This window comes from Argiope bruennichi, chromosome 3 (assembly GCF_947563725.1).
Source record: "Argiope bruennichi chromosome 3, qqArgBrue1.1, whole genome shotgun sequence".
Classification (NCBI taxonomy): Eukaryota; Metazoa; Arthropoda; class Arachnida; order Araneae; family Araneidae; genus Argiope; species Argiope bruennichi.
The window spans coordinates 39,843,497-39,855,960 of NC_079153.1; the positions used below are offsets into that span (position 1 = coordinate 39,843,497).

General features: G+C 28.1%; 1 protein-coding gene across 1 annotated transcript in view; it reads left to right on the forward strand.

Annotated features, from left to right (window-relative positions):
• The first annotated feature begins 1,955 nt into the window (after positions 1-1,955).
• Positions 1,956-12,464, forward strand: part of LOC129962584 (ras-related protein Rab-10-like) — a 51,390-nt gene continuing 40,881 nt past the window's right edge. Inside the window, exon 1 of the mRNA XM_056076385.1 lies at positions 1,956-2,205. Within this exon, the coding sequence (XP_055932360.1) occupies positions 2,079-2,205 (127 nt within the window). The 5' untranslated portion in view covers positions 1,956-2,078. The remainder of the gene's footprint in view (positions 2,206-12,464) is intronic.

Genomic DNA, 12,464 nt, shown 5'->3' on the forward strand with positions numbered 1-12,464 from the left:
GTTTTCATTGTTTCATCAACTATTAAAATTGAATTGTTGAAAGCAGAGGAAGAAGGTTTATGTTTAGTATCTCTATAGTTAACAAAAATAAGTAAAGAATGAAAAAAAGAGGTGAGGTTACAATACCGTGAAAGTTATAAGAGAAATGAACCGGATATTTACGTTTTTAATAGTGCTATGACATTATTGGACTGGTATCCATTAGAAGAGCAATAAGGCAATTAAAATAACACGTTTTTAATATCTATGAATGAAGTCTTCCGCAGGAAAGGAGCTATGACGCATGAGTATCTGAGACGTACTCTTAACCCTAGATGGCGTTACTGAAACTAGAGACGCAAAAACTCGGCTTAAAAAAGAATCGCTGACTTCGTCAGCGGGCTTGTCTATGACAAGTGCCATAAGCAACAACAACAATAACAATCTTTATTATGTTTTCAGTTAAAATTTTCATGTAAATATTGAAGCAATTTAAAGTGAAAGTAATCTTTAACTGAAAAATTAGTCGCCTTTGGCTAGTTGCAAAGTAAAATACCGAAGCTTCAAAATAATATTATGGCCTCAGTTTATACATAATTCCCGTCTGACCAGCAGAATAGTTTATAAGTCACATTAAGGCTTATTTCTATAAACATTTATTTAGATTGTTTTCTCTTCTTTCTTTAATTCTTTAGAGAAATAGAAAGGGTTGAACTTTTCAGTGAGCTGATTACTCTTGGACAAGCATGCTATTTCATTAATCCGATATCGACAGAACAATGTGATGTACTTCGAATAGATTTTAAGCCCCTAGATTCTTCAGGCACGAGGCGACCGTCTGTAACGCCGTTGGATAAAAGTCGTTGTTGATTCAAATGATAAACATGACCAAACAATGACAAAATTACTATTAATTAGAAAAATGTAATAGTTTAAAATTTCATTACAGCAGTTCAGCATTCCTGCACTGATCACTGCCAGTTATTAGTAAACGACGGAAATTTTATAAGCAATTATTTGCAAGCTTCCTCGTCTCTTTCGTATCCAAGCCTAAAGAACAATTATACTAGCGAAATAGCAATAATACTTTTCATGAAAGTATTTGAATAATTTTTATTCATTAAATGTTATCAGAATTTTTTGTATAACTGAATTTATTAAAGTTAAAACCATTCTAATGAAAACTGATGCGTCAAGATATTATTTATTAGATAATTCCTTTTACTTTCGGAAATTACTTTTATTCAATTAAAAAAAATGTTTAAATTATAGCTTTTTATCCTCTAAAGTTTCAATGGCATGTGGGGGAAAAAAAGTGCAAGTGTCCCAGTTATTACATTTAAAAAAATAAAGTTAAGTTTAAATGTTTAGTAAATATTTTTATTAAGAGATGGCGCCATGAACATATTTATGATTTCAAAGAAAGGAGGAAAAATAGGAAAAATTGATTCATAGAATTATGTGAGATGAATGAATCATGAATTTAATGACTGTTATATCGAAAAATAATTTTAAAAATAATAGTTTGTGTATCAAAAAATAAGAAATATACTAAAATTATTGTTAATTCATTTAAAATGACTTAGGCAAACATAAGATCTATCATTTGATGAATTTTGGTAAATTTTCAGTTTTTTTAAACAATAATAAAATTAATCAACATTAAAGTAGAATTAATTAAAAACAATTTCTTCAGATAATTTCGAGATATTGTTATAAAATTGTGGAATTACATAATAACATTGTTCTTAAAAAATGGATCCTGACATTAGCAGCGATGTCAAGGTTGTGCTTGTAGAAAAGGCTGCAAATATGTACATATAAATTACATGCAGATAATTTTTAATTAAATGATTTTTAAAAATAATTCCAAACCTTTACTAACTTATTGCGAATTTTAAAGAAAATAATGACAGAGAAATATAGTTATAAAGAAGACATTTGTAGCGTTCCCATTTGTAAACAAAAGATTTGAGACAAAGGTGGCAATGGCACACCTCGCTAACGATATTTCATTAATGTCGGACACAGTACTGGGTTTGAGAGTTAAATATAAATAGCCATTTTAAAGGCGCTGCGTTGCTCAATAAATATCAATAATGGCTAAAAAAGCTTACGATTTACTCTTTAAATTACTTCTAATTGGAGATTCAGGTGTTGGAAAAACATGCATATTATTCAGATTTTCTGACGATGCTTTTAATACGACTTTCATATCTACTATAGGTAAGTTGCGGTCACGAGTAATGCTTTTTCTTGAAAAGTGTTGATTGTTTATATTTGTTGTACTGTTTCATTGCTTGTATGTTGAACAGTAGAAAAATAGTTTTATTTATTCCTGTTTTGTTTCGCATCGAGAAAAAAATATACTTGGTTGATATCTATTCGTTTCTGTACATTTAGTTCTATACTTATAAATAAAGTACCACTGTGACAATGCTGGAATAACTCTTTTTTATTCACTCCTCATGTATTTTTAGAAATTATATAGATATTTTCCACCTATTTTACAGGCAATACTGTAGTTTATTAAATGCTTTCTTTCTGCATGTATATATTCATTCAGGCATTGTCTTCCACTTCTCTGTATTTGATTCTTTATTATTTAACTAAATAATTGGCTTAATACTGCATTTCTGAGCATACTGTAGTAGTAACATGGAGCTATTGAAAGAATTTGCTCTAATAATGATATGATTAATTTAACATCCATTTAAATTTATAACATGAAGCTGTAATACTTTTGTGAATGAACTTCACAATTTTATGTATGGTTATGTACTAAAATGTTTCTTTCTTTTAAACTCAATATATCTTAAATGTAGGGGAAAATTTCAATTTTAAATGGGATTCTAATAGATAATGTGATACATAAAACATTCCGTTTAAGTTTATTTATCATATTAAAAATATCCTTTTTCATTCTGCATTTCTATAAATTTCATTCTGTACACCTTTTAATCTTCCAGATTTTTTCTCTAGCTTATGTAAAAAGAATATCTTTTCTTACTGTAATTTTATCTTCTACAGGTACTTTATGTTGAAAATAGTAAAGCATAATTATTACTAATTTTTTAGATGATTGATTTTATTTCCTGTGCTTTCACTATAACTGGAATCTTTTGTTCCCATTGTTACCATTTGTAGATTATTTTATATATCATTGCTGTGAAAAGCTTTTTAATTTATAAATTATCTTTTGATGTCAATGCATCACTTTTTCCCTCTTGTATCAGGATAATTGTCTCTATAAAATATTAAAATAGTATAGGGGTGGATTATAGGATTTTTTTAGCATGTAGTATATATTTAGTGGGAGAATTCTACATATTTATTTTGGCTCTCTATTAATTAAATTTACATTATTTTATAGATATATTTACTAATAAATAAACTTAGGGGAAAAAAAACTAGCTTATAAATTTTAAACAAAGTTCATTGGGCAAAACATTATACTATTTTATGAAAAAATATTTGTTCATCATGACTAAGCAGAAAAGTGTTAAACTGGATGAATCCAATAATAACAATAAATTGACTCAATTTTTAATTCTTGGATGTTATTCTCAAGTTTTAAATTTATTGTGATTTTTTTGTTAGATTAATAAATTCTTCATTTTGTTATTTATTAAAAACTTTAAAAAATTTGTTGCGATATATAAATTCTAAATTCTGTGGATTCTTTAGGATAAAATGCTGAAATATATTAATATTTTGAATTGTATTCTTCATGGTTCAAAATTTGAAAAATAAATAATTGTTAAAAAAGAACTTTTTAATTTGTTGTTATGTATGGACATACTACTAATTATTTCACAAGATTGAAATAGATAATAAGTGTTTACATTGTGGCCAAATTCTAAATATGTTAATATAAAAATTTAATGGGGCCCAGGTTTTGCAAGTTTATTTGTAGGTTATGTAAGGCTCCAAATTTTAGTTCTTCTATTGTGACTGTTTATGTATGATTAGTACATATACTGTTTCATTTTTTTTTATTGAACTTAATTAGAGATTTGAAAAGCTAGCTTGGATGCGTTTTTGTATTTCATGGTTAAAATAAAAGATCTGTTAGTATCGTTTGAAATTAGTATTGTGTATTTTTCTTCTTTGGAATTAATATCTTCCCTATGGCCTTTCTTTGAATTTTGTGAATCCATTAAAATCATAAAATAGCTTAATTTAATTGAAAATATTGTTGTGAAGGACTGTAATATATTTCATGCAAATTTAATATTGAACTTTAATACAATTTGTAATACACTATTATGCTTTTGCTTTCTACCTATTTTCTACACGATTAAAAGTTGATTCTCTGTTGCAATTAATGGAATTGCTCTGTAAATAATACTTAAATCTCTATTTAAATTTGATTAGATATTCAGAAGCTTCTAATTATTTTAATATTGGGAGATAATGTTGATAGCAAAGATATTGCAAGGCTGTGGGAAAAAGTTTTATGCTTTTTTAAACGGAGCTGCTTTCTACTGTATCTGTGATAAAAAGGCTGTTGTCTTTATAATTAAATTTTGTTTACTCTTGCTGTTTTGAATAAAATTATATTAGCTTTAAAATAATTATTCTGTTTTAATATTTATATTTTATACTAATATTTGTTATGGTTTTTAATCTGACTAAATCCTAATTCTTCTGTCATAGAAACATTTTAATTAGAATAAATAACATAATATATCTTAATTATTTTAATTAAAGCGATGTTTAAGATATTTAAATTTTTACTTTTCCATGATGCTATTTTCACTGTAGGTAGTTATTTATATTGGAATTAAAAGTTATTACATTTTCATACCTGGAAATATTTTCTGTTTTTTTAAGATATAAATAAGAAATGTTTAAAATTTTAACCAGACAGTGTATGTGTCAATCAATGTAATCTAAATTAAAATAGGTATATATTGATGTATTGGAGAATGCTGCCTCTGTATTTGGCAACATCCTTTGTATCATTGTCTTAATCTAGTGCAATGTTTTGTGAGCTAAATATATCTATAAAATCTTAATTTGATTGCAGATGTTAAAAAATTGCTTCTACAACAATATAGTAAATTTAAGACAAGCAAAATCACTTTTGAGTAATGTTGATAAAGAGTTAAAGAAGGAAAAGGATAGGAACTTTCATATAAAATGACTTTAATCCTGATGCTGTTTATATTATATTTTACTATGGCTTTAATTCTGACATGTTTGAGTTCTGTTTATGAATTTCATTATGTTGAATATTATAGTTAACATTATAAAAAAGTTCAAAAGAACCTTATAGTTTACATTTAATATTTTCATTTTATTATTACCATAATGTTATATGAAAAAATTTGAACTTTGATTAATAAATTTTGATTTTTTTTTTTTTTTTTTTTGTCCTGATTACATATTAGAGATAGGTTTTTGATAATTCTGAACAAGAGATTTAGCTAGAATTGGTGATATGTACATTAAAAAAAAATCCTATTATAATCTAATGTATTTTAATTCCTTCTTTACTTATTGAATAGGTTAATAAACAATGCTGTTATTTTTTAGAAATAATCAATATTTAATTATTTCTAAAAATTGATGTTTATTTCTTACATACTTAAAATTAAGCTGAAGATGTATATTGTCATGCGAGCTTCTTGCAATGTCTACAGCTCCTAATTATTTTGTGTTGATCATTTTAGATATTGCTAATACGTTTTGATGTTTAAATTTCAATTCCTTTATTTACTGCTGATGATTTTGTCTTTCCTTTAATGGTATTAACTATTATTAATTTGAAGTTGGACTGGCTTTTAGGGGTAAAGTTTATTTGGAAGCTTTTCCCCAGTTTTCCAAAATTTGGCATAACTTTTTCGAATTCTAATTTCAATTTTTGCCATCTGATAATAACATCCAGGTCATGTCTCTACTTTGCTTCATTTCATTTTTGCTACTGAATCAAAAGCAGATTGCACTTCTTTTGTATCGGGCCCAGTGAAGAGGAGTTAAAAATCCGATCGACTGAAAAATGGTTTTAGTTAGAAAAATTTTATAACGTGCTGCTATAGGGACAATGTATATAAAAATCTTTTTTTTAAAAGTTGTTTTAGATTTGATTCTATTAGGAGAATAATGATTAGATTTAAAAAAAAAGTAATTACATGGGTTGCAGTTTTCTTTGTTTCTCTATTATTAGTTAATAAATGAGTTACTTAAATTTATTGAAATTTTTTGCATAAATTTAAAATATAATTGTGGATTTTTTTTTCAATTGCTGTAAAAAACAATAAGTGTTTTGAAATTTGTCTAGTTGTTAAATTTTACTTGTAAATCTAATATTTTAATTGCACTTGAAACTGCAATTTTTATCTGAAAATTTTTGTTACAATTTATATTCTGTCCAATTTTATTTCTTATAAGGCTTTGTGAAATTTTAATGTAATCAGTTTCTTCCTTTTCACTACTTATTTTACGAACTACTACTACTTATATTGCAAATAGTCTCTTTCTATTATCTGGCAATTAAGAAAAAAAATTCTAGACATAGGCTAACTATTTTTGAAGAGTTTCCCTAAGTTTATATTTTTTAAGAGTCTTAAAATTATTTGAGTTTAATTTTTACTGGAAGGGTAGTGGAAATTAAAAAAATACATTCATGCAACTGGCTGATTTGTTTTTGTTTTTTGCATATTTGTCTTATTTTTATTAAAAGGTTTGGAGCTACTTTGTAGAAATAAGTTTTCTCATTTTAAATAATTTCCTTAAATTGTTGGCATCAATTTACTTTTTTAATGCTGATGTTGAATATATCTAAAATTAGACATATGCTACTGAAACTGTAAATTCCTCCTCCTTATTTGTATTTTTCATTACTTTCTAAGAGATTATTTAATTCTTTATGCTTAATGGCAGATTGTGCATTTGAAAAAATAATCAGTGTTATTAAATTTTAATAAAACATTAACAATTTTTTTATATTTAATTACATTTACAATATGCTTTTATTATATTTACAAAAGCTTTTAAATTTGTACAGCAGATAAATTATCCTAGTAATTAATATTAAAAAAAGTAGATTTCCTTGTATTTTCATCTTGATGGCATAAGCCTGGTTAACATCACTTCAAGGAAGTTAAAACCTTGTTTTTTTTTTTAACGAAGGGAAATTTTTTTTAACTATTGCATTTGACTAATTATTTGATTTGTTGCCTCCTTTTTTTAAAATTAATTTTGGCATGTTGTGTCGAGATCATATGTTATTCCTTTAATTCTTATCAATTTGTTTACAATTTTGTTTATTTAAGAACATATAAAATTGGTTAAAACTCATAGAATAAATATAAATGAACAATTCCCTCATTTAATTAATATGTATTTTCTTTTTAAAGAATCAAATCCTTAAAAAAAATCTCATTATGAAATGACTTTCATCATTAATATAATGATGAAAGATTAGTGCATATTAATATCAGTAATAGCGAGATTTTTGATAAAAATGTGGCATCACTCTTATCGGCAAGCTCGATATTTCGACATCTGATGAATCTAACCTAACCTCCTTTCGGTACAAATATTCTTTGGTGAATAGGCAACTGTAGTTCTTTTTCAAACGTAATTATATCCGATTGACGCCAATGGCATTTTTATCCTCTATTCCTAACAGTGGCGCCCTGGCAGCTTCGACAATTCTCCGCCCTTAGTTATTCCAATTTTCGCACTCTCTTTGTACCTTCCTAATTAGATTTTCGGTTTTCGTCCTCGGCTCTGGGTAATGATTGCGCCTCGTTGCTGCCTTGAATTCGATGTTAACCTTTGCATCAACCGTTCGCGAGAGAACATCATGAATCATACTAATTCTGTAAACTGAGATTAGAATCAATGATCTGAAGACGAGGCCCTTTTCAAGGTGCAACTTGCATAATAGTTCACGAATTTATCTTTCCACTTTGCTAATTCGTTTTCTGTGATTTTCTTTTATAAATATTTGGTGTATGTTAGCAATGTTTGTTCAGAAATTCCAGTGAATTTATTTTTTTTACTATTTAATTTTTTTTAAAACTAGCTAAACATTTTCTTAAATTTATCTGGGTTATAATTTCTGCTAAATTACAGTTAAACCTGTGCGCTGTTAAGTGAGTTATTTTTTTAATCGTTGTCGAATTTTAGAATGTGAAAGAACCTTTTTCTTGAATATTATATTTGCTATGCCGAGGGGGGGGGGGGTATCTGTCGATTCATCGTGCTTTTCTTTTATCTGTAACCTAGCAATTGACGAGAGATAGTTGACATCACAATTGATAGCGTCTTTTTTTTTTTTTTTTTTAAGCAAAGCCTCATGGCAATTACGTTTATTTTAGTGGACGGTTGTGGGTTCGGGAGCTAATTCTGTGGAAGTTCTATGAGTTAGATCCACCGGGCATGATAAAATTAAATGCCTAACTTTGGTACCCCGTATTCATTCGTGCAAACTTAAAAGGTCAAATATTAAGCTATGCATAGGCCTCATAATTCGATAGAAAAATGATTGAAATTCCAAATGTTTTTTTGGGCTCCATTCAATAGTTGTATGACGGTACATTTCGAAAAATGATCTAAAAGTGGCGGTACAAAATCGAAAGTTGTTCTAATTAGGTAATTGAGAAAACAAATTTGTTAAATGATTAAATCAGTCAAACACTATTTTGCACGTGTAAGTTTCAAGAAGTATTGACAGCTTGGTATTGCCTCCTCATTGCCCATGATCCGCTGCCAAAATGGGATATTAATGTCTACTGCTAATAAAGGTAAATGTGTATGCTAATGTTTTACAGACTAGACATATTTAACTGAGGGCTACAAAACTTGGCACATTTATACTTTTGAGGGTAGTAATGTGCATCTCAAAACATTTAAAAAAAAAAAAAAAAAAACTAAGCTGAACTATGGTGTTTCTCATAACTTTAGAAAATGTATCAACATGAAATTTCTTCACATCTTAAAATTAAAAAAAAATAAATAAATAAAAAGTATTTTCAGTAATATTTTTTGAACTGATTCTTTTTTCTTATATTTAATCAATTAAAAAATACTTTAAACTTTTTTTAGACAGTGTATTCAATTGTTAAAGTGAACTTTAAACGATTCTCATTGTTGTTAGTAATATTTCATCCTCTCTCCCTCCCCCCATTGTTTATGGTCAAGGTAAGAAGATTCGACTCATTTTTTCAGTATTGAATAGATTTCCATCAAAGCCAAAATTTTTATGAAAAATATTTCATAAAATTTTTGAAATTCCTTTTTTTAAAAAATTAAGGTTTAGCTTTAGAGTTAAATAGTGGCGAAGATTTTTTTTTTTTTTTGAAAACAAAAATAACTGTTGTTCTTTCTTGTAATATAATTAAAAAGGCTAAAATATGGATGGAAAATTAAAGAAATATATCGTACATTGAATCGAAGTTACATATATTAAGAACCAAATTACCCAAATTTAATTGAAATTTTTAGCAACAATAAATAACGGGAAGTCAACTGATCGTAAAAGCTGAAGAATAGTGTAGATTTTTTGACACTGTTATCAATTTTTAATATTAAAGATATCAAAAAGAAGGAAGAAAAGGAGTTATTTAAATTTATTAAACCTGTGAATGAAAGAATATTGACTCATTATCTGGGAATATTACTTACTAAGTAGCGTTTATCTGTGTTGCCACTAAACGGAAAATAATGAAGCAATTTCATAGGAAAAAGATACATGTTTATGGAAAATTTTTTCAATAATTATATTCGTGTTTTCCATTGATATCTTGCGCACGAGAAAAGTCGGAGTCACAATTCAGTGGACGATAGTTCCACAGAAATGTTCATTGAGGTTAAAGCCCTTTTAAAATAATTTTAACGCCTCGTCGAGCATTGTCTTCTGAGTTTTAGTTTCATAAAGCGTGTCATTTTTCTACTAAAGAGTAAAGGCATTATTCTTGTGTCAACAGAATTCTGGCTACTGTAATCATTTGGAAGGTGCCATCGTGCTTTGTCGTTCTGCTTCTTTATTCTTAACAATGCAACTGAAGTAATCATGGTGTTGGAGATTGTGAATTCTTTGTTAGGTTACATAAATTAGAGTTAGCTTTCATTAATTTTGATTTTATTGTTGGAAAACGTCATGCAGGTTTTCGATGAGTCGAATATTTTTGGAATTTTTCTTTAATGTGGCCTTAATTTATAATAAAGTTTTTGTTTTAAAGTAAGCGTATCCATATAAAGTCTGTTTTTTGTAATAATTCTGCATTTAGCATTTCTAGGCTTGGAATATATGCGTTAATTTTATTTTTACGTCCGTAATGGTCTGTTGAAAGGTCTCGGCATTTTATGATTGTTGGCTTGAGATTCGAAATGTCAAATGCCGTCTGCGCTTGACAGAGGTTTAAAAGTGACGAGGTCTGACTCAAATTCGCCGATTACTAATTAATCTAACTGTATGTTTTTACGTTGATACCTTCAAAAAAAAAAATAAGTACATTTTTTCAGTTATGTATTGCTAATCTTTGATCAATTAATTGAAATCGTAAACCTTTATATCAATATTTCGGATTTTAAAAAATCGTTGTAGCATCTTGCATCTCATTTTTGATTGACCATGAGATGTGAAATGGAAGTTTAGAAAGAGCGATACTGGTTCTAGTGTCGTCCCTATTGTCTAACCACATTTCAGAATTACGACATCTGTCCCTAAATAGTCCTCGTGTTTACTTTAAAACTAGAGCAATGGCATATTTATGTATTAGTTGGTCAAATTATAGCTTAGGTGCCTCACTTACTTTGGAGGATGGGAGAGTCCAAAAAATTTCCGTGTGAGCATGTGTAATATATATTATATGAACTTATAAAGGCTCCCGTATCCCAGATAATTTAGAATCTCAAGTCTAAATCCGACCCTGAGAATGTGGCATAAATATAACTAAACTAAGCTTAACTGACTGTGCTTATCATAGTAATAAGTTGTTTTTTTTCAATGAAAATAAAGTGAATATCTATAAAAGCTTTAAATTTTTTTATATAACTTGCTCGGGACTAATTTTTTTTTAATATTCTTAATTTTTAGAAATTAGTTTTTTTTTTTTGTTATCTTTTTGTGGAAGTTAGTAGCTAGACATTGTAGAAAACGGTAAGCACCAATGATTTATTGACGAATGACTTATGTTTCTATGTGTTTTAAAGATACAAAAAAAAAAACCTTTGTGAATCTAATTAATTTCTAATGTTTAATATATATTTTTACTACAGAATATCGATTGTTGGGTTTGGAAAATTTTACTCAAATATATTATCATATTTAATTTGGCATGGATGATATACCTCCGTGCTTTCACCATGTTATTGAACTATGTCTGTTTATCATAGGGTCGCTTAAATATGCAATTAAAATAAATTATTTAAAATTTAAAATATTTTCTGAAGTTGTATTTTATTTATTTCATTCCCAAGTCAAATTTTACTGTCGTATTCATAGGATTTATTTTCAAAACCTGTTGCTCAATCCCCCCCTCCCAGTCATTCTGGTAGAATTTTCGCTGTTTAGACTGATATTTATATCCAAACTTCGGCTTCCAAATCTTAATCTTACCTTTTTTTTTTTTTTTTTTTTTTTTTTTTTTTGAACACTTATTCAAAAAATTTCTAACTAAAAATCTCTCTATTTACTGCTGGTGTACTATACAGACCACGATTTCTAATCGTTTAATTTTCTAAATTATAAAATTGAAATCTTTGACAGAAATCAGAAAGGTTTTTATTTCCTTCCTTTATTCTTAAAATGGGCGAAATCGTTTTCAGGTGCCTTCAGTAATTGTATTTAAATTTGTGATTATCATAAAAGCGTTTTAGTAATTTATTTAGCGGGGGGGGGGCTGTCAGTATCATCCAGTACGACTGAAGTTCTATTCTTATATTTTCCAGGAAGAACATTTTTAATGTAGACTTTATTTCTTGGCACAACCTCTTGGGAAAAGTCGGATACGTTTTTATGCTTCACGACTTTTCTTAAACATCTGTTTTGCTTAAGTGTTTTAATATATATACACTAGCATTTAAAAAATGAGCAGTAATGAGTTGCTTAAAATGTTTTTTTATTTAATAAAATTACATTTTGTTTAAAATATTTAATAGTTTTATGTTTTTTAGATATTGCAAAAAGGGCCGGGATAGCCTGATTGGTAGGGCGTTGGACTTGCATCCCTTAGGTTGTGAGTTCGAACCCCGCTGGCCTAAGACTCTCCGTGTGTGTGTGGTGGCTGGCGCACGTATAAATCTATCGTGGTTCACAAAGTTCTCCATATCGAGAGTAATACCACTGGGGTTACTGGTTCAGAGGTGATCGTTCTCTGATTCAGGTCTAAATTACGATATATGGATGAGTGAAAGAAATGCATGAATGAAGTCCGCCCCGTAAAAAGGACTGTGACGCTTGAGTAGCTAAAGCGTACTCTTGGCCCTAGTTGGCGCTACTGAAAAAACAAGAGACGTTCACTCGGCTT